This window comes from Branchiostoma lanceolatum, chromosome 15, assembly GCF_035083965.1.
Source record: "Branchiostoma lanceolatum isolate klBraLanc5 chromosome 15, klBraLanc5.hap2, whole genome shotgun sequence".
NCBI lineage: Eukaryota > Metazoa > Chordata > Leptocardii > Amphioxiformes > Branchiostomatidae > Branchiostoma > Branchiostoma lanceolatum.
Window position 1 is genome coordinate 10,238,226 of NC_089736.1, and position 26,573 is coordinate 10,264,798.

The following is a 26,573-nucleotide window of genomic DNA, read 5'->3' on the forward strand; positions in this document are numbered from 1 at the left end:
GCACACCTTCAACTGTATGAAGCTCATCAGGGAAGTGAACAAACCGTCACAGCCAGCAGCAACCGGCAGACCACCACAGGGGGAACTGAGGTAACGGCAGGTAGAGCCGGCTCTGCTACAGACATACCCGTGATCATTATGGCCGATGTGGAGGATGACAGGGCACGCCTTCAACTAGATAAAGCTCGTCAGGGAAGTGAACAAACCGTCACTGTCAGCAACCGGCAGACCACCACAGGGGGAACTGAGGTAACGGCAGGTAGAGCCGGCTGTGCTGCAGAAATGCCCATGACAAATTCGATCGATGTGGAGGAAAACACTCCAGATGTAAATGAAAAGGAGACCTGTTTCTAGTCGCACTACTAAATTGAGAAAGCAGCAACTTAAAATAACAGTATGCGATTCCATTCTTGAAGATAAGTGCACTGGAAGATTATCCATGCTAATCACTTCGATACATGCATGATGTGCTTAACGAACAGAACAATTATTAAGCCTTTCAAAATGATCTTTGCCCATCCCTAAACTCAATGCTTGTTACTTTTCAAACTAGACTTAATATTACGTTTCACTGGAAAGTAGTTCTGTTGTTATTATTACAAACATCTCTGTTTTCATATAGCAAATTGATACAAAGGGCACACCGAGCTATCTTGAAAATTTCATTTTCAAAGGCTCGTGAAGAATTTTTGTTGCAAAAATCAATTTTACTTAAAGTTTATAGATAGCTCTGAATAATACACAGTGGAATGTCAAATGATAAAGTAAGAACCCTTTGATGTTTCCCTGTGAAAAATACTACAGGCACAAGATGACACGAAACTCCCAACAATACTCGACGTAAGCAACAGAACTGTATGGCATCCAACAGTCGCCGATACTTGGACAGAAGTATCTAATCATGCAAGCATCATAACCAAGAACTACTTTTATAAAACAAGGTCCTTGTTTTGTGTAGTACAAAGCTTCTGATGCCTCACAGCATGCATATAAACTATCTATTGCCCACAAATTTATGGTATAAAGTGTATATATAACACGGATCAAAATTCCCTGAAATAGGTATGTAGTATATGTTGAAAATGCCCACAAAACCCTTCTGATGCAATACGACTTTTGGGATATGCAGATTTATCAATCTAATGTTTAGGTTCAGTAAGGAAGATGCTTACGACTGATAGTATATGTGCAAGAAAGTTATGTACGTTTGCTACTCATTAGATATGACAAATGTATCCGATATGACGGTTTTCGTGGTATGCAAACAAGCTGGAATATAAGATACTCCAGAAAGTATTTTTACTTACTGTTCCCCTTCTACCAGAAGGTCGTTAGTTTAATGTCGTGATTGTACACCAGGGATCACAATTCATATTAGGGAAGAGGTGCAATTGTGCACCTATCCTAACAATTTAGGTGCACAGAAAGAATTTTGGGTGCACAACATGGAATAAAGTAGAATGTCAGCAGAACTTAAATATTGCCTCCCTTGAGAACTTCAATATGTAATTCTAGAAGCTAAAATTTTAAACAAGCAGTTTATCAAGGTACACAAAAAAAGATCGCATTGCTTTTACAATATTTTCAAGAATATTCTGTATGCTAGTGTACAAGAGTACCTTTACCCTATAGACTTCAAAAATATCTAGGTGCACTGGTTCACACACAGTCAAGAACTTGGTGCACAGCTCCAATTTTTGGTGCAGAAATGTGCACACGTACCCAGTATAGGTGTGCATGAGTCCTGTACATGGATGATAAACTGTACTGCAAGAGTTTATGATAATAATAACTTTATTGCATAACAATTGTACAAGGTACAAAGTATGGCATCTAAAGGTACATAACTATAGTTCCACAAGGCTAACCTATCTAATACGCGAGTGTGAAGTATGGGATGAGAATGGGATTTTACAACCTTTGGAGGAATTTCTAACGTCTAGACATTCTTTAATATATTTTCCTATGTATACCATTCAGGGGTTGTTACATGTCAATTTGTACTTAGCTTTGCCATTCAAGTCTATTGAGATAAATCCTGGTAAATAAGATGATAGCCTTGTGTACAGTGAATTACGTATAACACGACTAATTTATGTTAGATTATGAAAGATGACGATGATTATTGATCCTTTTCTGATTAGTAACATGTTTCTCTCTACTATCAACTATGGTAATATGGAATCCATTATGTAGCCGGAAGTCAATAATCGTCAGTTATCATAAGTATAGCTATCATTGATAGACTGTCAAGCAAGATGTTTGGAAAACTTGATATTTTTAGATACTTTTTTTCCGGATACCACGCAATGGAAAGTCATATTGTGTAAAAATTATACACATTTCTGTTTTGAATACATGTGCATAGTTTACCATTTTCTTCTTACGTACTTATTGATTGCATAATCTGACCACGATTCTGAATTGGCTTAAGTTATAAATTGCAAGTCCATCTAGAAGAAGCTGTTTTATACACCTTATATTTGTCTTAGCAATAGCATGTCTACAGACTGATTTTAACATTGGTTTACCTGAACATTACACGGTCGCCCTTGTGCAAGGCGCGGTCAGATTCGTCGTACGATTTCTTCAGATTTGTCGTACTGTTCGCAGCGAGGCTATGACACAATCGCCCGTCGACAATGATCTACGGTAAACTTTTCCTTCACAAGACAGGTGGATCCTTTACGACACATCCACGACTGATCGAAGAATGTCGTAAGCCTGTCGCAATCCTATCGTAGGACGAATGTGACTGAGTTCTTACAGTTAGCCTGTCGGGCGTTACTTATGTCTTAAGTTCATATTTCTTGCTCCTTCAAAGGGACTTACTATTGCGCTTGACTGGAAACTAATGTAGTACTGTTGTTGTCGGTACAGACTTCTCTGCTTTTACAATGCAATGCAAAATGCACACCAGGTTATCTGTAAAATATTACTTAAATTCTTTGTTGGATAAATCAACCTTGCTATAACTCTATAGACGACTCTTAATAATGCACCATGGAATGTGAAGTAATCAGGGAAGAACCCCTTGATGGCTCCCTGTAAAAACACCACTTTTTATGAGCCACAATGTGACACTTAACTCTAGACTCGAACCGTGCGCTAATGCCACTCTATAATTGCTCACCATATTGTTCACCGATTTTGCATGATCCAACGTAGCCAATATATATATTCATTGTCCTTATCACCACAATTAGAACAGTTTAACTATCAACAACATCTATATTAACATATGTCAATATGCTGTACAGTGGCCAGTGAATAATAAAAAGTCTTGGTATAAAGTCTCCGTTTCTTTATACAATATGACTATATCCTAACTGTCAATGAGGTCTAAAGTTTAAATCATAACATTTGCAGTTTTCTTAAGTCTTACCTGCGCATTATGGATAGCAGATTCAAATCTCTTTAAAATCTATTTCACTAGGCCTCACCTTAACGAAAAAAAATATAATAAGAAATAAATCAAAGAACGGCCAAGTCATGCTATAATTTGAGCATTGCTATGCTGTAGTTTTTCCTTCACTAGTAGAACCACTACGCTATGAGGGAATACTGGTAGTTCTGGATTCCTCTAGCCAAGCAGCAGGCAAAAACGATCCCAATAACCTGTAAACAATGAAAATATGATGCTTGTTAAAGGAAGGAGGTACTGTAAATGCAATGCATTTACGTTCAATCAATCAATATATCAATTTCTATATACCATTTTTTTCATAGAATGGCCAACAATTCTTAAATTCACATGTATCACATCATTCGACTTCAACATGCGCTACAAACTGAATCATAAATGTGGTGTATATGCCTATGTGACAGACAGCCTTAAAAGTAAAAATCGGCCTTTTTATGTTAAATCCTGTCATACAGCAAATGTTTCATTACCTGAACAAATAATAAGAGAATTCCCAACACTGCCACTGTTGTGAGGTGACTTTTTACGCCACTTTCCAGCTTGTTCAAACATCCCTGAAACAAACAAAGACAGAGAGTTTGAAACGGCCAACGAATATCCACAAATTAAAAACAACACGTTTGAATTAGGTTAGATTAAACTGAACTTTCTGGGCCTCAACCCTCGTTTTGGTCCAACGTCACGAACGTTCCCGTCACGTGGTGTTCTCGCGAGATCACATTTCAAAATGGCACCCATACTAAGGCTCCCATACTAGGAAATGGAACGGAGTCTATTTCGAGCCCATAGTGCCTTAGAGTTAGCTGCAAAAGTACACAAAGACATACAATACGCTACTGTTCTCGTTTCTCTTCCAGAACCTAAACCTGTATTAATAGCTCCAAATTTGCGGAGAGGAGACTCGGGAGCTATCATAGGTTTGAATATCATGCTACAAAACCTTACATTCACAGTTGATGCTTACCTCCTTGTTGATTTTCTGCCCTACAGTTGTATCATTCCCCAGGGTCGCGCCACAGGTGTCGTTAGGAGCGGTCAGGTCGAACTCGACTAGCGCGGTTATGCAGCAAGATCCGGGCACGCTCATGCCGTTGCTGCCGTTCGAACTCTGCTGTTGCGGGAACCCAGAGTTCTCCCACTCGGTGTAGTTGTCCACTCCACAACACTGTAGCTGTGATTTGTTAAGACATTGGCAAACAGCTGTGACACATTGGTCTTTATTTCAACATCCACTTACTTATTTGAAAAAAAATAATAACATCCACAAACAGCTGTAACATTGTGTACAAACTAACGTATTTTTATACCCAAGGCAGTAGAGGTCTTCCGTGCCAAGTGCAAAGACCGTCACAGGAGGCGGTGCCCCAAAACAAATTCCCAAGGGAATGCGTGTGTGTAATTCTTAGAATATTTGGCAATTCAATCGCAGTACTATACTAATGGCTCCAACCCTGAGGTGTCGCCAAAAGTGGATAAGGGAGGCTTTGCCTTTGAGGCGTAGCCAAAATACATGATGCTGAAGCCAAGTCACGTTTCACCATCCAAGTACAAAGTTACCTGTATTGGGTAAAGCTGTGATAAACTAAAGTCGAAAATAACGAGCAACCACACCTTTTTCTGCACGAGGTCGAACGCCTTCCTGTTTGCAGGTTTCCAGCCGGTCAGAAAGTCCATGAGATCCTCCTGTATTCTGGACCGGAGCTAATAGAATGCAAAAGGTACAGCAGTTCTCAATATCGTAAAGCATTATGATTTCTTCGACTAGTTAGTGGTATGTGCCGTGTACGAAGCCTGGAATCCATCCTATTTAGCTTCCGGCCGCTACCCAAGCTCCGCTGCCTGCGGAGCTTGGGTAGCGGCCGGAAGCTAAATAGGATGGATTCCAGGCTACCGTGTACGTTGCTTTCGTTCCATCTCGTTCCATCTCGTTCCATCTCGTTCCATTTCGCACTTTCTGGGGACCCCTTCTCGACTGTAGTTTTAAGTTCTCTTGTGAACAGAGGTTTGACCATGAAACCAATCCCTTAAGATCCCTTGTACATGGGGTCACCTGAAAATACTAACTGGAAACCCTTATACCGTGCCCTAGTGGGGTTAGAACTTACTTGGAATTTGATCCATATGGCGGTGGTGGGCCATAGATATATGATATATCAAAATTATGTGTGTATATTTTACATTGTGTTCATTACAGACAAAAACTAGATATTGTTGAATTCGAATGCCTTCTTCACTTATTGAGAAGTTCCTTAAGTCCGGACCTCTGATATCAAATAAACTCTAAATTGAAATTCTGAATGAGATATTACAACATACTTGACTTCTCATCTTGAAGGCCAGTATCCCTCCGATCAGTGTCAGTAGAAGAAGAATAAGCAAGAATCCAGCATACTGTAAAACAAAAACGTACAACTCAAATGTGGGCTAACTTTGAAACCTGTTGCTTCACTAGCTTTTTATACCTGCACTAAATGACTGAAGTTCAGTCAGAAACACCTGTTTCTATATCCCAAATGTAAGAATCACGCTCTATTTTCGATTCAAAATCGTTGGCATAAACGAGAATCTATGACGTCATTCCAGCAAGGTAAAGTTAGTCGCACATTCCGTTCTTATCATCAAATTTGATAACATGATTTAACTATAACATTGCTCCCTCTATTTTAAGCATAATCATTGCTTGTGCAATGTAAAACGGACACTACTGTAAATGCAGAAATGTTCGCGGTGGTTTTATGTTCGCGGTTTTCGTGGTGAACTTCCAGCGCGAAATATTTTGCCCACCTATGACTGTAGCGCTACTATTGTTTCAAACGCGAACTTAAAACCACCGCGAACACTCCATTTTCTCCCTACCTCGAAATAAAAACCACGCGAACTTAAATGCATTTACAGTATTATTCAAACGATATACTCACCGCTTTCAGAAGATAAACATTGTCCTTCTCAGCTCCGTAGCACCCGACCACGGTTACCACACATATGATGAGGCCCACCACGAGGAGGAGAATCTGCGACACCGGAATGTCGGACCTACTAAAGTCAAACACGCCGTCCATCCACGTCAGGCCAGCGGCGGCCACAACCATCAAACCAAAACCTGCCACCTAGCGGAAACGCAATGAAGTGTAGTTGTTTAAGTGTCTTGCTCCTGTGCAAAAAATGTTTGCCTGTCGACGGACACAGGACGTTGAAAAGGTCACCCCTTTCAAACTTTCAAATTGAATACAATTAGCCCCTAAAATCTTGTTAGTCACAACAACAAGCTTCCTCATTCACGTGGCCAAATGTAGTTATAGTTCATGTGGGTTTGTTGAAGTGTATGTTCGTATATGATATGTTTAACCTTTTAAAGTTATGTCAGTCGAGTACGAACGAGGACTTCTATCCAATGTCATTGGTATGAGACACGCTACATATGGTAAACAAAGTGGGGGGAGGGCACATAGAAAATCACATTTATTTATTCTATCTATTTACTGGGAAATGTTATAGTACACTTCACAGACTCTCAGGCAGCATAGCTGATTTTTGAGAATCAACATGATATATAATACATAAAATATCTGTTTACTTTTTCAATACATTGTTAATTATTGTTACATGTTGCATTTAGCCATTGGGCGATTAACTTGCAAATAAAACTCAGTACTAACGTTACACATAACTAGATTCTACTTATGTTTGGCTAATTGATCACACTTTCTTCAATATGCACCATATATACTGAACTTTGCAATACCGAATACAGATGGAAATGTTATTGAAGGTCACCTAGTCGCTTGTCTAATATATTATATTATATTCAAATGGATTCAATGATGCAGACTTTTACATACTTAACAGCTTAACGTCGGTGTTTACGTAGCTGTTAACACACGGTTCTGATGTAGAGAAGCCCTTAAAATTGATTTTTATAGAACAAACTTGATTGTGTGCAATGCACCTAACGCTTGTCAGTGTTATTAATCATGGTCTAGTACGATATATTGGTACGAAGAGTTTTCCATACGTTCTTCGTTTGGTTTTGTCGATAATAATTTGTAAATGGGGCATACAGGGATTCTTGGCTCTGTTCTGTTGCACGAAAAGTGTTTCAAGGTAATATATCACAATATACCCGCAGGCAACAACTAGAAAAAATTCTAACCATCAGCAGAATTCGAATTCGTAGAAACAGGGTCATCCTTTATATGTACGATTCAATGACAATGTCTTCAACTACCTTCAAGTAGTTATAGATATGTGCATTACACTACACACAAACCGGTTCCGTTCAAGCTATTTCTGTTGCAAATTATATAGCGTTTGCAGAAATCTCTATTCTCTCGTAACATTTCGCAGAAAATCGGTAAGAAAAGGTATGTAAAAAAGGGATACACAATTGGTCGAAACAGTGTATTATTTTCACTACTATTCTGAGTACACTTTGAAAGAGAAAATTGAAAATAATCGTTGTGTGTACAGTGATATCCGAAAGGCGCCATTTTGAAAAGTGACGTCTACATACATATGTTGTCTATCTCTATATCTAGTTGTAAATACTCACGAAGAAGACGATGTTGAAGGCAATGAGACAATATCGCATCATTTGATGCCCGATTCCAAGTTGCTCGACCCCCATTTTGGAGCCTTTCAGTTGTCGTATTGGAGGAGAAAAGTCCACACTGTCCATCACATTTCTACATAAACACGTCGGCAGTGTTTGGGGACAGAACAGATATATTTCGGAGGGTCTACTCAGACATTTATGGAACCATATTTTCAAACTCTTTCGTACCAGTAGGTCAGGAAAGAAGCTACAACGCCAGTATTTTGAGAGTAAGTTGATATTTCATCACCCAGTTCACAATAGTGCTTTACTTTCGAACGGTATGTTTGGGTATCCTTCTTAATGATCAATGTGGTGTACATGACAACCCTACCAGACCCGCACCCCGGAAGTCGTTCAACCTGTTCCACCTGGTGTGGACGATACCATTTTGGGAAAATGTCAGCGGGGGAGGGGTGACAGCGGCATGCAATTATAGAAAGGTTTACTTGTTTTATTGGAAAACATATTTTCATGGACACTTTAGGTTGTCTTCATATTTTATTCCACTCCACAACAATTGTTAGGCATCGTTTGTTAAAAAGAGGCAAACAAATCATGCCGAACATATAAATGATAAAAACAAATGACAACAATGATGAAGTAAATAATAATGGTGGAAATTGAAATAACATTCGTCCATTGAGATTTGAGTAGTTATTCCATGAACCCAATAATGACAGCATAGATTTACCATATGCAACATCATCCTTCCCTTCTAGAGTTAAGTTTAACTTTTTACAAATACAAACATTTTATGACCTTTTCTAGAAACACCTTAGGTCATCTGTCCATTTTTCTGCCCAATCACTGCCCAACACTCATAGCCCCAGTTTTATTATATTGGTATTATATCACAGCAGCACAGAAAAATATCCTAATAAGACGAAAAACGTCAATCACCACGTCTAAGGAAACATATATCATCGTCTTCCAGCTAGCAGATACTTTCTTGAAAACTCGTCTAAAAAAATAACGCATGTGACCCAGAAATCCCATTTTAGAATTTCCAGTTAACCCGACACTTTTATACCACATTTGTAGTCTATCCGCCGCATATCTGCGGTTTAACCGCGTCATCTGGCGATCTAATCGATAATTACATTGTCACTATAATGTGATGGTAATCTCCTGTACTTCCGCTCGGCCAGGTACTGTTCGTGTTGTTTTCTCCTAGTTTCTCGCATGAAGCAGCACGAGTACAGAAGTCCCAACATCTGGACGGACAATAAATAAAAAAACATAAAGTTAGTCGCTTATTGTATAAATGTGACAATTTATGACAAATCATAAAAAGGCATGACAGTTTTAAGATTAAGAGTATCAGAGACAACAAGTATGATATTAAATTATAAAAGCTGTACTAAAGTACCTAGTACCTATATAATGGAAGGCACCACTAGGCGCCAATGTGTGTGTGTTTTGTTTTTGTCGTCTTTTTGTCAATTTTTCAAATTCATTACTGACGATTTCTTGGCTTTGGCATTGCGTTTGTTTCTGATGCAGCATTTTGTTTTAGGATATTCCATTGATATAATATCAAAACACAAATCGGTATTAGTTTTACATCTTATAAGAATGACTTTTAAAGAATTTCTTACCTCCAACAACGCCAGTATTGCCACTGCCAGCTCCAACTGAAGGATGTGCTTCATGACGACATCGTTAACGGCCTGCACGCAACCCTGCAGCACGGAAAATGTACTTTAACAACATACAACAGACAGGAGACAGTACTCATGCATGCGTTGTCATGGTAATTGTATTGCTGATCCCCTGAGTTACCCATAGTGCCCCGCGTCTCCCAGCATGCAACTGGATCCTTGGAAAGGACCGTGGCTGAGAAAGGGCAATGCAGATCAATGGAAATGGTTCTTACTAAGGAAATATCCTGTGACATATCGCGCACTGGAAATGACGTCAAAATCTAGCCGGAAACAATATGGCGCCTGCATGACGTCAAGATCCAATATGGCGGTGACCATTGACGCCGACAAACACAAGATAGGTTTTTGCTATCACAAATCTGCTATTTCTTACCTGTGTGTCAATCTTCCCTTTAGCGATGGCCAGGGTGTCCAGACCCGCTCCGCAGTCTTGCGATTCTGTTCCAAACGCGATGTCCAATTTTTCATGTTCACAGAGTTTGGAAAGCCTGAATAAATGGAAATACGTCAGAACTATGCAAAAATATGAAAGGAATCAATCGTTCGAATATTTTTTGAGCCAGTTTGTATGCATTTCATTTTTGTTACAGATTTGTTGAATATATAGTTTAGTTTCTGTTCTGTGGATATGCTTTAAATGTACTCAGCGTAAATAAGATTATGACGACATTCAACGTCAATTTTCTGAAATGGCTATTTCTTGAAACAGTCAGTAACATGAAGAATCCGTGACCTGGGATAGTCTTAGTACTGTGGTTGAAATCCTACTTTATTACCACCTTCGCTCTTTCACCATGAGCTCCTAGACCTGCAAGTTTCTTAGCAGTATTTTTTTGGTGACGCCTAAGGGGCGAAGCCTTCCTTAGCCTATTATTGCCCTTATACCTAAACAAAGCATTTGGAGGAGAGATTCGTGTACCTGGCAAAGGTGAGGTGAAAGCTGTCGTTTTTACAGCAAGATGGCGGCACAGCTTTGGGGCCGAGAGACACTGTTCTATTATGGCCGAACCAGTCTGAATATCCATGCACGCCGCAACACTCGAACTGTGACAGGACAAAACAATCAAATTAACACGTGTCTAGATATCTAGTGACAAAGTCAAATAAATAATTTTTTACGAAAGGTGTTGATTTATTGAAGCGAATTGAAACAAGCACAAGAAAAATAGAAGACTCCGCTAGAGCTCACCCGGTTTTGAATGATGTCAATTAGAATCCCCTGTTTTCCTTTTGCTGTCATGGTGTACTTCAGTAAAGTGTCCAAGTTCCTGTATGTCTGTAAGGAAAAATTAAAAGTTAACGATATAAACGTTAATATTTTCTCGACCAATCACAACTCATGCGACTGCAGATTGTGGAGCAATCCAACAATCGGAGGGCAGATATTGTGTAATATTCTCAGTTTTTAGAATATCAAACCATGTAACTATAAGTACAAGCAAGTCACTGTAATCTACATTTACTCGTGAAATATCCATGAAATATATTCTAAACTACGGCTAGCATTTGAACTTTACTGCGTAGTGTTTTAACTGCTCACCGTTTGCAACAGGTGCAAGGCCAGAAGTGTGGTGACTGCGGCGCTCGTCAGGATGAAGAGGAATCCGATTAAGAAACAATACTGGAAAAAAGAACAGAACAAATCATTTGTAGCAAATCTATTGTATTGTAGATACACTGTTCTATGGCTATGTTTTTCAGTGGCAGTTAGCTCTTGGCTTGAGCCCCCTAGCAGCTATTCTAGTGAACTGCAGTGGCATTTTTTATTGGAGACTTTGCTGCCTGAGAAGAAGTGATATAGGACTGAGCCCTCTGGCAGATATTTCAGTGAACTGCATTTTTGTTTGGGGACTTAGGAGGAAGATAATCAAAGTGATCATGATACATGTACTTTTATGTTGTTTGACACATAGGTACTTATACTCACTAGATTCTTACTTAGCTTGTAGCTATAGCTACTACATTTTTTACATTGTCATTTAAACCTAACCAGGCTTACCGCCAAGGATATATAGTAGCTCTCCTTCCAAGCGGCGAAGCAGCCGACTGTTCCCGTGACGAATATCAGAACCCCCACGATGAAACAGGTGTACTGGAGGGAGATGAAGTCGACGCTGTCATTGTTGTCTGATTTCTCCTCAAGGCACTCCTCGAACCTCAGATGAGCAGAGACGGTGGCAACAATCAGCAGAGCCCCGCCGACCTGTGTGTCAGGAGAAAAAGCCGTGCCACGCACTTGTCAATCAAGAGATCTGTACCTGTGTAGCCGCTATAACCGCCCTTCGCCGTAACACACTTAGCTGTACAGTTTTGATACTAATTGAATGGCGTATTGTCTGTAGATTGTCAGAATCAACGTAACTCATCCTGTAGCTGCAATATTCTTTCTTGACGTTCAATAAACCATTCATTCATTTATTCATTCATTTTCACACACCAGCTTCGCAGGCACGCGGTGCGATAGCAGCTGGTTCCCGATTCCGTGATCAGGATAAAGAGTTACACCGTAGTTCGTTGATTTCTATATTCAAATTCAAATCGTTAAGGAGCATCAATCAGTAACGAACCACCTCCCTGTGTGTGCGCCAAGAAGAAAAAAGTCGAAAGTCGTACAACACACTTGTCAATCAAACGAGTTACAGTGCAGATAGTAGCTTCAAATGAGTGGAACTGGTTGCTGTCACTACTGTAGAGGTATCTTTACTAGACAACAATGTAGATGTATCCTTACTAGACTACTGTAGAAGTATCCTTACTAGACTACTGTAGAAGTATCCTTACTAGACTACTGTAGAAGTATCCTTACTAGACTACTGTAGAAGTATCCTTACTAGACTACTGTAGAAGTATCATTGCTAGACTGACTACTGTAGAGGTGAATGTATCCTTACAAGATCGTTCGGCTAACTTTCAGACAAGTCGGCAGCTGGCCTGGGGCAACTGCCCAAACAGACAAGTCGGTAGCTTAGGACAAGTCGGCACGGTACTTGCTTGGCACATAATTTGTATATTTTGGACTGGAAGAATGATAATTTTATTGATCATATCTCCCATACACAAATGTGTCCAACTTTGAAAGGAAGCCAACATATATCAACCTCATGCGTGATTTTGCAGGCATAATCATCGTTAATTGTAACTGCAAAATCACAAAAGTATTACGTAACAATTGAATAGACAACCGTGAGAACCCGTAGTCTGGACACGTCAGCTTTTGAAACAACTAGACGTCGCAGTCAAACCGTATAGCCTAATCGCAATAATCTATCTAACATTACTTACCATGTACATGAGGTTGGTGGACAGCAGAAGTATCTGTAGACAGCCCATGTAGCCCGGGTTGTGAGGCTTGTACCTGGTAAGCGGCTCTTTCGCCATTTTTGGGACGACTTTTTCACCCTTTTGAATGACCCCGAGGTAGAGACTCCGGCCTACACCAAATTAAAACAGAACAAATCCCACGAAAAGTTGTCGGACAAGTCGGTGGGGTTAATGGGATGTTCCATTATTACTCGGGGGTGCAAAGGATTTGATTACGTCGCACCATGAAAAAAGTAGTTTGCGCTAGCCGACAAAAATACGTTGTCTTTTATTTCAAATGGTTATCAATGTTAGTAACAACGAACACTATCTTGGTCAAGCAAAAATGATCATAGTACGACAACCTTTTACTGCAAATATGTTGTGACCCGCTAGGTGGGGCTAACCGGCAGTACCTGTTCTGTGATCTACCTGTCTGTCTAGGTCATAGTTCACAGAACTTTTAAACCTCGCGTTTGTGTTCCGCTTTTCACGCGCCTTTCCTGTCTACTCAGCGCGTACTTATCGGCCCACGGAAGCATGTCTACAGCACAGAGGCTGTTGAAGATAGAGCCGGGGCGAGACAGAGCGGAGACGGTACTCATGAAGGGGGCAGACACAGAGACAGAGGCGCGAATCCCGCGCCACAACCCCTTCCTGGTCACCTGCTTCAAATTCCAACTACTTGTCTTCAACTTGGTGTTTGTGGTAAGTTCGTCTGCGTTTCTTTCTGCATGGTTATATGCAAATTAAAGCTGAGCATTCAAAAAGAAGTAGAATACCCAAAATACATATGCCGAGAAGATATATATGAACAATCCTCAAGTTCTACTATTCATATATGAAATTTGGAAATGATACTAATGATAAAAGTAGCTCGTATATTATACAGTATCTTCCTCCCTCCAGTCCTCGCGGCTAGTATATGATATTCATTTTACAAAATCCATTTGCGCCGACTTGTACAAAATTATGTCTGTGTGTTTGTGTGTTTTGGCTGACATGGGAAATGGTGACTGATAGAAAATGGCACAAATGTTACAACAACTGAATGACTTTGGCAGGTGCGCCGTCCTATAGGAGAGTTATAGCAGGATGTAAAATGCTGAAAAGTAGAATTCTGCAACAGAGAATTAGGTATACATGGAAGATATGTTCAGGAAATGTTTCAACAGCTGGCGTCTAACATTCTTCGAGTGTTGAGTCAATACGTGGTTCACTTAACGTGGTAATATCGGGGTTGTTTGCCCAGGGCTCACCCCGGACATGCACGGTGCACTGGGTAGAATTAGTCATGTGTTTACCTGTCCATGGGAAGATAACAGACGTGCTAACTTAAAAATGTGTCACAAATATGTCGTATCTTATGTCAACACCTGAAACAAATGGCACGAGTCAACAGTCATAGATTACTGTGTAGAAATATGCCTTTATCTTAATTGTTATGGAGTGTTTAAAGTTCGTCGTTGTTTCTCCTTGAAATTGTGTAACGTTCGCGTTATTTACTTAGAAAAGTTGTCGGCAAGCATCTTTTATGCGGACTTTCTGTCAGGAGTTTTATTTTTGAACCGTTTTTCTGCTTCGATGCACAGGTATCGTCTGCAAGGTCCGCCATGACACTTGCGAGGGGGGCTGTGGAAAACTAGTCCGACAAGTCTGTCACTTCAGTCTCATTTAGCCGATAAATTGGACGTTTGTTGTTTGTTCGGTCACAGACAAATGCTTAGTGACCTGTGAGATATTTGAATGCACTCGTTTATATAATCTATAACAGTGGAGTTGCTTTGTTTTGATTCCCTGGTTGTTGGTTTGTTTTGGTAGACACCCTGTACCAAAAGACACACTAGGTCGGACGATCATGTCATGAACTAGTCCAAGCAAAATCTCTCTGTTTAGGCTTGTTACAATAAAGGAGGTTTAATTAAAAAGGTATTTTTTGTTGCACATTTAGATTGCTTCTTTTAGTTATGAATTTATGAGTCCCGTGCCACTAATCTAAACGGAAACGCTGTACACAGGACGTTTCCAGCGAAGGAATTTGTCGTGACTTCCTTTGTAACGGCGCACCCATAGGAGCAGTAGCTCAAGTCTCACTCAGACGATCAAACAAACTAAGTAGCACCGGTACATAGCGAGTCATTCAACCCTGCCGATTCCGACATCCCTTTTACTAAGAACTGCCACGCTCGAATGCTTTCCGCTTGTTCTCGGTATTTGGATTTAACATGAAGCTTGTATCTTATGTCAGACTTCTCAACGGTAAGAGCCATTCATGTCGGTGACCTGGTAAAGGCCCACCCGCATTTTGACGGGATGAGCCGTTAACACCTGAAAGGGATTGGTGTGGGTACACGGCTGATAGCTACACTATATATATGGTAGCGACAGACATTCTGTCATTTTCGTAAGATATGTAAAGAAAAGCAGGGGAATGCAGCAAGTAGAATTAGTAATAGACGGTAAAGATTCATATAAAACTAAGATTCTACTGTGAGAAGTTTCGAAAAGGCCTTAAAAGCAACAACGGAAAGAGAGAAAGCAGAAATACAGAAGAACAGGTGGGCGCCACAAACCCTTGAGTCCCTCCCCCTAAAGACACATGCGGTCGACCCCTTACCAATACCGGACGGTCCCCTACAATAAGTCCATTGTGTAAACATTATATTGCGAGCAAGCGATTGCACTTGTAGGGGGAAAGACGTAAGCAAAAACGCAGGTGCGCTGGTCAAGTGCACTAAAACATTGACGTCATGTTTGTGAGACCGCGCACTAACGTCACCTATCTGTTTTGACCAGATTGCAGGCACCGCACTTCTCTGTGTGACGACGCTGGCACATTATGCATTCGCTGACTATGTTCGTTACATGGAGGACGAGTTGTGGCCTATCCTCGGCCTGTGCTACTTTGTGGGAGCCGCCATTTTCCTGACGGGGGCGATCGGCTGTGGGGCCGGATGGTGCGAGACTTACAAAGTGACAATTACTGTAAGTACACGTATTTTAGTTCACTCAAATATCCTACAAGTAAATGGCCTATTCCACTCCATTGAGCTAACAATTGGGTGGTCTATACACAGAGTGCATAGACAAATAATACATGTGGAGCATTTTCATTTTTACTGTAATTCTTTGCTAGATAACATAACTGAAAGAAGAATTATTGATTTTACAGTACTGTGTGCTGATGACGTTGCTGTTTCTGCTGACGTCAGCGGCGGCGAGTGCCATCATCGCTTTCGAGGCTGTTGGCAAGGTAACGGCGGGACAACGCCCCTTTTTTTGCAAGTTTTCTTTCAAGTGTAAAAAAAAAACATTAGGAAAAAAGCTATTGATTAAACTGCCCCCCAAATATTCTATGTTTCTACGCATGATTAGTATCCACTTAATGTTACCTTGAATAGGGAATGAGGGGAGGGGGCAAACTTCTCTGTTGGATGGGGGGTACCCACAACACGAAAAGATTCCCTTTCCACAAGAAACTAAAACTTCTAGAATTCTGTCCAATTACTAGTAATCAAAGCTCACAAAACCTTTGTTTCTTTTGTTTATGTTTGTTTTGTTTGTTTTGTTTTGTTTTGAATTCGTATCTCCCTCCCTCCCAGGATAACCATACTAACAACCTGAACCAAGGGTTGACTGTAAGTGTTAGTACTAACTTAGTTTAGCTTCATTTGAACAAGTAACTCTTTTCTCATAATCTGACAATCATTATGAATCTTTTATACTTTGTGAAAGAGATCTATCTAATTAAGACATTATAGCATTTTTGGTGATTATTCAAATTAGGTCCTTGTTTGCATAATTGTTATTTATAAATGTCTCTCTCCTCCTTAGCTACATATGTCACGTGCATGAAGTTCCTACCATACCATCGAACGCAAGAAATGTATCAAACTACCTCATTATGTATGCAAGTTACGTTTTTATTTGCATCTGATCATGTTACATGTGCGTGTGTTCTGTTGTGTAGCAGGCTGAGTGGAGGGTAGAACGCTTCATGCTGAAGTCCATGGACAGAGTGGAGTCCGGTAGGATCATCATGGACGCAGTCCAGGTCCAGGTAAGTCCCTGATGTAGTGAGAAATGGGAGCGTCATCCTGGTAACCATCCCATCGTGGGCTACCCATGATCTCCTCGGTACCGGGAGTGTTGTCCACCCGTCCAAGTCAATAAACGCACGCCGGTGAAGTTTTTACGGGGCGATATTCACCTCGCTCAAAAATCGGAAAAGTGGACTGTCAGAAAAAGGCCAATAATAACAATTATAAACAAGACTGGCAATGATAAAAAGACATTGCCATGGCGACGGTGGTTGTTGTTTTAATTTTTACTGTACCCTGCTTAGGGCACAGTGATAGGTGGTGCTGTTCATACAGGATTTCTAACGAAAAGGGCTGTTCTACTGGACAAATACACACACAGACACGCACACACGCACACACACAGACAACGACAGTTCCACTAGATTCTACCAGACACACCCCACTGCCAGAACAAACATCGATTTCATCACAGCCTGATCATGACAACTGAAAACAGCCCACGGACCGGGTTCCCACCATACAAAATGACTATTCTACTCTGATAGGACTGCTGTTAACAACATGTTAGGCAAAATCTACACAAATTTTAACATCATAGTCCACTTACCAACAGACACAGCATACACCATGCAACAGCTTGTACACTATCTATGTTCCCTGAACTATAGAACTAAGTCCTCTAGAGCGTGAATGGCCAGGGTGTAAAAATGTGTCCCATGTGTTCTTGGAAGTGTACAGGATTATATCAGCAAGAAAGTGGCATCTTATCAGCAGGATAATCATCTAGTACTATACAACTGGCTTGCTAAATTTCCTTGCGACAGTGAAATTTTTCATTGATCGATCTGGCTTGGACATGTTCCCAATGTCGTGAATGAGGTTAATGCCCTTTAATTAATCTGCTTGTATAGGTAACTGAAGCAGCGTGTACACAATCGTTAGCAGTACAGAGTTCATGCAGTTATGACCTGTTCCCCGAAGAAAGACATTAAATCTTACAGTTGTAAGGACCAGCATTAGGGCATCTAAAAACATTGTAACAGACACACATCGTTTTAGAAAAGAGCAATATTACTGTAGAGCTGATGTCTTAAATGGGTCATGTATACATAAGCCTGGCACATCTGGTAGACAGATGTAGCCTCCTGTCTAGGTTATCTAGGAGGAATTTCCCGAGGGAGGCTTTCTGTCTGACTAACATTCCTAACATTCTTATTGTCTTAATATGCCTATGGACACATGCTTGTACAATTCCTAGAATAGTTGCAATCTGCACACAATACTATATCATTTGGCTCGCCCCTGAGGCGTCGCCAAAAAAATGTCCATGGGCTGGTTACCTGGCTAGCGTAAAGCGGTGTTATCCCTGATATTTTGGATCACCATCACTACAAGGTTCTAGTATATCAGAAACAGAACAGGCAAAAAGCTATTCTTACTATTCTCAAAAAGGTAAACATTTGCTATGCACTATAAGGCCTCTATGATAGGTCATATTTACAGGTTTGCGTAGCAAAACCTTTGTTGGATCCGTCGGCATGTGTGGTGGCTGCCATCTTGATTTTGTGACGTCGCAGGGTCGCCATACCACTTCATTGGGAGGGGTGTTTTTTTGGGTCGCCAGCGTTCTCTCAATTTTTAACAAATCGGCACACAACTATCACACATTCAACTCAAATGAAAAGAAAAAATAAATGCCAATTCATATTTATAAAAAGACCCCGTAATCGCTAAACTAACATAGCAAACCTGAAGTATATGTAGCACAAATACTTAACTCTAGCCTTCGGTATTTTCCCATCGAATCCAGTTGCAATGCTGCGGCGCCAAGGGCTACATGGACTGGTTCAAGACTCCATTTCGCACCATCCGGAACGAGTCGGAGTATGACGTCCCGGGCTCCTGCTGCCTGAACGCCACCATGAACTTCAGCTTCACCCAGCCGGACGACTCCTGCGCCTACAACCTGGACACAGAGGCTAAAGCTATCAACAGCATTTACACAGAGGTAGGTACAACCTGGACACAGAGGCTAAAGCTATCAACAGCATCTACACAGAGGTAGGTACACTCTAGACACCGTAAGGATTCACTAAAGGCCAATGCTATCAATAGCATCTACACAGAGGTAGGTACACTCTAGACACCGTAAGAATTCACCAAAGGCTAAAGCTATCAATAGCATCTACACAGAGGTAGGTACGAAGTACACCCTAGACACACAGGCTAGCTATCGACGGCATTTACACAGAGGTTGGTACTAGGGACGCCCTAGAGACCCAGGTTAAAACTTAAGCTATCGACTGTATCCACACAGAGGCACGTATACGTAAGCCTAAGGACTTTACATAATGCCCTTGGTACGCCCTATACACCCAGGCTTCAACTATTGATAGCGTTACGTATACACAGAGGTAGGTAGATACGCCCCAGAGACTGGAGCCATCGGCAGCATCTACACAGAGGTAGGACTGGTACGCCCTGGACACCCAGGCTAGAGCCATCGGCAGCATCTATACAGACGAGGGTACGCCATAGACAGTATACGTAAGGCAAAATCAATCGACAGCATCTACATAGAGGTAGTTACGCCCTAGATACTAATTAAAGCTATCAGCAGCATCTACAAAGAGGCAATTACGCCCTAGAAATTGGCCGTTTAATATTTTACCTCCTCATAATCACCATTCTTCTCGTTGTCTTCTCCAGGGTTGTGGACCGAAGGTGGCCAAATTCATACGAGAAAACTTGAGGGGACTTGGCGCTGTAGGGATAGTTGTCATTGTCTTAGAGGTAAGGTATCATTCACGAGTCTCTTTTTATATGATAATTCATATGAATATCGATAAAAAACAGTTAGAAATCACGTTGTATCCTCGTAGTATACACTAGTCTCTCATAGGTGCAGTACTGGTTGAGCTGGCATGGGGCGCTTTAGCACTGCAAGCCCCTCCGCTCCTTTTACAATGATTCTTGCTTATTTTCCACAGATTCTGGGGGTTCGCCTGTGATTGCTGATTCCTTCATCATGATCACACTAGATGTACATTTAGGATACCGCATTCTCTCATAGGTGCAGTACCGGTTGAGCGAGTATGGGAGCGCTTTAGTACTGCAGGCCTCTCCGCTCCTTTTACAACGATTCTTGCTTATTTTCCACAGATTCTGGGGTTCACCTGCGGCTGCTGCTTCCTTCACCAACTCAGGAGGAAGAGAAAAGAGCGGGAGATGATGGAGCAGTACGAGCGTCTACTGCAGTACTGATGACGTCAGGGGGATCCGCCTCCCCCACCGCAGTATTGATGACGTCACGTCCACCTTCACTTCTGCAGTATTGATGACGTCATGGTACAACCTTCTCCCAATTATCCTTAACTACGCAAATAACGATGGACAAACCAGACACAGAAACTTGTAGTGTAAAGGGTTACGTAACCAAAGCCCTATGATTAAAGAAGTCGATCACATTGAAGTGCTGGTATGCACTATTTTGACATTTCCAGAAAGTTTGTACTTGACTTGTATGTAATCATGATTTCTTATCCTTTCAAAACTGTATATTTCCTCGGTGGAATAAGTATTATTAGCGTAGGTAGAATGGCGCTGTTCAGTTATCTCTATTGTGTGTGAGGTCGAAAAAAATTACATTTTGAATAGACAATGTAATGTATTTTCGTTTTATTTCCAGGGAAAATGGGGGGGGGGACGCTCGGCAAAATTGTATATGATAAAATCATAGGCCCGACAAACATCATACTGAAGAATGGTATTTCTACGTGAAAGCTGAACCACCCTCCATTTTATATATTCATATTGCCCGATTTATCACAGGCAAGAGCTGATACTGTATATTACAGCGTATCTCCACAGTGTATCTGATACTATGGCCGTATCAGGATACCTGCTGTAGCAAATATCAATTGTAAATGTATATTGAAAGACTATTGAAATATATGGGATATACTGGCAAATAGGTGGACGTGGCTATAGGATATTTGGCTGGGATTTTAGGGGTTTGGAAAAGGAGAACATATATACGGAATTAAATGGATGATTGTGTGACTGGTTTTTGGTAGGGAAATACTGCAAAATGTAATCTTGGGGTTTAGTAGACAGAGTTTATACTATCTTAAATAAATGTTTGAACTTGAATGTACTGCTGTCGTTGTAATCATTGCTACTGTATTATCTCCTGAATTTAAGAGAAGTAGAGTTAAGTATTTGTGCTACATATACTTCAGGTTTGCTATGTTAGTTTAGCGATTATGGGGTCTTTTTATAAATATGAATTGGTATTGAATTTTTCATTTTAATTGAGTTGAATATGTGATAGTTGTGTGCCGATTTGTTAAAAATAGAGAGAACGCTAGCGACACAAAAAAACACCCCTCCCAGTAAAATGGTATGGCGACCCTGTGACGTCACAATTCAAGATGGCGGCCACCCCACATGCCATTGGATCCAACAAAGGTTTTGCTACGCAAACCTGTAATTCCCTATGTTAAATGAAAAGTGCACGTAGTTTGGAACATTAAAACACAAACAACGATGGATGAGATAGGAGAAGTCTGTATTTCCATGACAAAACTACTCACAGATATTTATCCGTATCTGTCATTTTCCTGTCAACATTCCTGTTTCCATTCTCAAATACATATGTCCACTTGATAACCCGACAAGCTTCAATATTTTCATGACTAAAAAGGTGTTAAAACCTATATTGCACAACGTATTTGTTAATACCTTTACAAGAAACTTTACTCTATATATAATATAGAAATAAACATAGCACAAAATATTGTTAGTCACAAATGATGCATGATACGGATGATAAATCTACGCGTATCGATGGAAACATGTTCGTTTCTAAAGCGAGGAATGTTATTTTTTTATAATGATTTTCCAAGACTCTCAAAATCATTTTGTATTTCATCTGGTTATGACGATCCATAGATAAACATGATGACGTCATGCTAAAGCTTTCCTCTTGGAGGAGTAATTAGCATAATCCTGCGCAAGCGCAGTCTATCATTACACTTATAGCAAAGATATAACACATTGTTAGTTTTAACACAAACCATGGCCACAAAATCGGCCTCTTTGTAAGTACATATTGTACAAAATACAGGCTCTTCTTGATAATGACGTCATCCAGGCGAGAGATACGCGCGCCCTCTAGAGCCTTGGTAATGACCTGCAGGCATAGCAGACCAGACCTGGCCAACCGCTCTCTACTTCTGTGGAAACCAAAGAAGAAACAAAACAACATAAGTCTGGGAAGATAATTTCATTGTATAAATGAATTCAAGATGCATATGCATATTCTATTACAACGTTCGTTATCAAGTTGATATCTACAGTACATTGTACATAGCATATGTACTATTGATATTTGAAAGTTTGCAAGGGAACTTACGTTGGAAAAGGGAATCGGTGGTCTTGGCGCCCCCTTGCAGGACAGCCTGACTTTGCAGACAGGTTTCCAGGCACACTCCTCACTGTGCACAAAATAAGGTAAACACAGGTGAGTAAACAAACAAACAAACAAACAAACAAATAAACAAAATAAAATGAACAAATTCGTACAGCTAGAAATAAAGAAACGATGTAGTAATTCAGTCGTTGCCTTGTACCGTGTACATTTGGCAAATTCAAAATGGCCTTTACAAGACTTTTATGTTGAATTTGACGAATAAATCGTTAGGAGACTAGGCCACAAAATAATCATATAAATCATATGTATGTGCCTGGTCTAATAATAAGTAACACAAAAAGATAATTCTAGTTTTAGTTATTGTACGTAATATGATCCAAAGCTTATTCAGCACCTACATCTTGTTTACGACATACCAACTTGATAACTTAGGTACATAGTATGTACGATGTGCCGTATCTGGGGCTAGTGTTACTCTCAGAAACGTATGGTGCGCCGTATCTGGGGCTAGTGTTACTGTGGGTAACATAATACTTACTGTCCTTGGAAGTCTCGGCAGACTCGGGCCATCTCGCATTCCCGCCGCTTTTCACATTGCGCCTTCGGTCCGAGCTCGATGCCTGTGGTAAACAATATTGCATCACGTCACTGTGGATCGGTAGGGAGGGGGGGGGGGGGGGGCAGGGGACGAAGAGAGGGAGAGATGGGAACAGAGGAGGAACTTCGGAAGGAAAGGGTGAGGGACAAAAGAACGAAGGGGGGGGTGGTATGTAGACGGTATGTAGATGATTATGACAACATGTTGACGTCTTGCATGCTTTTTTATTTTGCAGAAAAGTCTCATTCATGTCTCTCTCCCTCTCCCTCTCTCTCCATCTCTATCTATATCACTATCCCTCTCTATCTCTACCCCCTCCCTCTCTCTCTCTCCCTCTCTCTCTCTGTCCCTCTCTCTCTCTGTCCCTCTCTCTCTCTGTCCCTCTCGCGCGTTCCGGGAATACTCCTAGCTGTCCATCATGATTTAGGAATGTGACGACTAAGTGGTAACAGGCCTCAGACACGCGTGAGTCCGGAGAATACATTTATCTAACGTCGTTTCACTTTCACTTGCCAATAGAAAGTGAATGGGGCTGGCACAGCTGAATCCAGACTGTTGCAGGGCCTACACAGACCATCTCGTCGGCACCAGGACCAACATGCCCCCGATAAAATTTTACCTCAGTCCCCTGGTAAGAACCTTGAGGGCTGTTAATTGAATTGAAGCAGGCAAAAATCACCGGGGTGGCTTAGTTGGCCAGGCGGTAAAAGAAGCTTGCAGTGCCGAGGAAACCCAGTCTGTAGCCCCGAGAGGGACTAGTGACGAGGTTAATATCGTTCTGGCCACGTGAACAAAGCATGGGTGCTTGCATGGGCCCGGGCTTCGCTTTCATTATAGTGGCCACAGGGCTCTAATACGCAGCCAGCGTGGTCCAAATTCCGACCGTCTTTACATCGAAAGCACTCGTCAGCTGTTTTCCCTCGGTTGTTATCGGAGCAACTTGTTTTCGCCGTCGCAATTCTTCGCAAATACTCCCCATCGCTTATGTTTGAGATCTTGGTGTTAGCGGCCTGTGGCCTCTTAATGCTAGAAATTGAAAGTTAAAAGAGATTCCTAAAGCAAGTGGATTTACATTGTGTTATTAGAAGAGTTATGGTACCCGCTAGTTCGGTTTACTGACAGTTGGGGGCCGACTGTGATCGTTAGCTTGTGTTGGACCACGGAGAATGTCCTGTCAACAAGGGCTTGACCTTGAAAATGGTGATGACATTGACATATTGCTGAACTTGACGCAATGCTTCAAACGAGGTCGACGGCCATGAGAAGAAATTATTCTTATTTAGAACAATAGAAAATTAGAAAATACTCCTAATTGAGAAAAATTGCTGTCTTTTTTTCTCCAAGTGGATGTTAAGTTTGCACTTGATTTTTCATAACATAATCCTATTGAATATGAAATAGTGATGTTTATGAATGTGCATGTATCTTTTTTGTTGTTGTTGCTTGTCGGTGCAGTCTTTACTATTTCCTTTGAATACTATTCTCCAAGCAGAGGTTTCGGTCGAGTGGAGTAGTAGTGGCCGGGGTTTTTTTACGTCTGCCTCCCACTTGAATACCACTAAGTGTCTAGTCAAATCCTCAGCAACCTTGGTACGAGGCCACAAAAAGCGGATATAGACAAGGCAGCAAAGGATAGAACCTTCAGACGAGGCCATTTTCAGATGTGACGATTGGTATGCGTGTTTTTGACACTGTTAAACTTACGAATGACCAGAAATAACGATATAAAAGATTTTCAAAGATATATTCGATTTACAATTAATAAGTTCATAGCAAGCTAAACGTATGTCTAGTATCCTTGTTTGTGTTATTACATGTAAGAATATTTTACAGACAAAGATGTCTTGCATCGAAAACTACATTTGCAAAGCATAAAAAATTACTATAATATTTCATAAATGTACCAGGATGCCTCTAACTGTAGTGGGGTGGTTTCAAAAAGTTTTAGGGTACAAGTTGCCTTCCTATAATATATTAAAGGCTCAGAGATCTTTGAAAAAGACGAAATGTTGAGAAAACGGCTATCAAACGACTCGACACGTTTAGAGTGATAGCAGCTCACAGTGAGCAGTGATAGTGATTGCGCAACCTCAGATTCGACTGTCTGGTTCAAACCGGATCCAGTCAGCTGTGACCATGCTGTGCTCATTTCTCATACGACTTGAACATGATGATTTTCATGATACATGTTCTATACTAGTACACGTTTAAAAGGAAGTAAATCAAGATGGACTCAATCCATCGGCTTTTCATGGCTGTCTTTCCATTGTTGCTGCCTAGATTAAACTTTCTGTCTTGAAACTACATCGGGCAGTGAAAATATGACCCAAATACTGAAAACTACATGGAAATATAGTCTCTATATGGTATGACACACTTTTAGGAGCAAGTTACTCAAAGAGGGGTCCATTCTGAAGACTAGACACAAAAAAGTTCCCTTACGAAATACAGCCGTTATATAACGTTAACACGTCCCCTAAAATTATGTACGTTTACACACCACTAGAGGGCTACCCCAAGCACGTTCAACGGTTGTACTTACCCTTGCCACATGCCAGGCTTTGACCAGCCAACAGCAGGACACAGATCACCACCACAAGTAGAGTCTTCATAGTCGGCGCGTGGGCTGTTCTGCGACTGGGAGAGTTGTTCGATCTTCTGAAGACTGACGTGGAATGATTTGAAGTCGTCTGCAAACTCCGGCCGCATTTATAGCAAGTCTCGTCGACGTATTTCCCCATCATGTGCTTTTTAAGTTTCGGTTTTTGTAAACTAGATCTAGTCACCTTTCCGTTATAGAAGGAAGGAAGAAAGACAGAAATCAAGATGAACTAGATACGGACGACAGCTTCTTCCCTTCTGGATGTTGAAATCGTCACAAACAAGGTTATTTATACGAGGCGCGGGGACGAAACGTGCTGACTTGCATGTTGCCCACGCGTGCGGATAGGAGGGCCGCCCAGGCCACACCCCCATCACTCCCGACCGCCAGCCAATCACAGAGCCGCGTGAGGGGGTGTGGCGACGGGATTGCAGCATCTCTGGGCAATCCCATTTAACAGATGGGGGTGTGATAAATGATTTATAGCGTATTCTTTTATAGCGTGGTAATAAAATCTTATCTTTAGATGGTAGGAATACTTGGTGCTGATATATAACATGTGGAAACGCTGAGAGGCTTTTGTTGCACAAGAAATAGTGTTTCGTAATGCGGCTATTGCGAAATAGATCCGAGCAACTCCAATGTACCTTCCAGTCTGCGACCACACACTTTCATGTGGTTGCACAACACGGAATACATTATTTATACAACTGATTTAGTGATTATCACACCATTGATAGAAAATATAGAAGTTGATGTATATTGCACATTTTCTACTCAACACATTTCAATATCATTTCAAGGTTTCTGTTTTTCAATTTCTTTTCTTATCAAATCATTACAATTTGGGATATTTACCTAATTCTGTGAATACACTGAAAGTGAAAATAAAAGGCTCATGATCAGTTCTTCAA

The 26,573-nt window shown here is 41.0% G+C and overlaps 4 protein-coding genes across 9 annotated transcripts; 1 reads left to right on the forward strand and 3 right to left on the reverse strand.

Annotated features, from left to right (window-relative positions):
• Positions 1-1,776: 1,776 nt before the first annotated feature.
• LOC136449271 (CD151 antigen-like) lies at positions 1,777-8,202 on the reverse strand. The gene is made up of 7 exons (XM_066449236.1): positions 7,974-8,202; positions 6,343-6,531; positions 5,741-5,815; positions 5,036-5,125; positions 4,389-4,595; positions 3,895-3,978; positions 1,777-3,618 (listed from the first exon to the last, which is right to left on the reverse strand). The coding sequence occupies exons 1-7, from the start codon at positions 8,097-8,099 to the stop codon at positions 3,547-3,549; spliced, it is 843 nt and encodes a 280-aa protein (XP_066305333.1). The 5' UTR covers positions 8,100-8,202; the 3' UTR covers positions 1,777-3,546.
• A 301-nt stretch (positions 8,203-8,503) lies between these two features.
• LOC136449270 (CD63 antigen-like) lies at positions 8,504-13,210 on the reverse strand. Its single transcript, XM_066449235.1, has 8 exons — positions 12,965-13,210; positions 11,682-11,885; positions 11,223-11,303; positions 10,872-10,958; positions 10,602-10,726; positions 10,056-10,170; positions 9,617-9,700; positions 8,504-9,232 (listed from the first exon to the last, which is right to left on the reverse strand). Exons 1-8 carry the CDS (start codon positions 13,058-13,060, stop codon positions 9,104-9,106), a joined length of 921 nt encoding a protein of 306 aa, XP_066305332.1. The 5' UTR covers positions 13,061-13,210; the 3' UTR covers positions 8,504-9,103.
• A 153-nt stretch (positions 13,211-13,363) lies between these two features.
• LOC136449268 (CD63 antigen-like) lies at positions 13,364-20,940 on the forward strand. 6 transcript variants are annotated; one of them, XM_066449230.1, is made up of 9 exons: positions 13,364-13,690; positions 15,779-15,967; positions 16,155-16,235; positions 16,585-16,620; positions 16,953-17,042; positions 18,836-19,003; positions 19,191-19,220; positions 19,735-19,818; positions 20,188-20,940. In XM_066449230.1, exons 1-9 carry the CDS (start codon positions 13,523-13,525, stop codon positions 20,287-20,289), a joined length of 948 nt encoding a protein of 315 aa, XP_066305327.1. In that variant the 5' UTR covers positions 13,364-13,522; the 3' UTR covers positions 20,290-20,940. The 6 variants fall into 6 exon arrangements, with proteins under 6 accessions (XP_066305327.1, XP_066305331.1, XP_066305326.1 ...); XM_066449234.1 differs by lacking the exon at positions 19,191-19,220 and having other exon boundaries at positions 13,366-13,690; positions 18,836-19,086; positions 20,188-20,301; XM_066449229.1 differs by lacking the exon at positions 19,191-19,220 and having other exon boundaries at positions 13,371-13,690; positions 18,836-19,033.
• Positions 20,941-21,580: 640 nt separating this feature from the next.
• Positions 21,581-25,978, reverse strand: LOC136449272 (uncharacterized). The gene is made up of 4 exons (XM_066449237.1): positions 25,600-25,978; positions 22,998-23,079; positions 22,442-22,523; positions 21,581-22,262 (listed from the first exon to the last, which is right to left on the reverse strand). The coding sequence occupies exons 1-4, from the start codon at positions 25,799-25,801 to the stop codon at positions 22,257-22,259; spliced, it is 372 nt and encodes a 123-aa protein (XP_066305334.1). The 5' UTR covers positions 25,802-25,978; the 3' UTR covers positions 21,581-22,256.
• Positions 25,979-26,573: the final 595 nt, after the last annotated feature.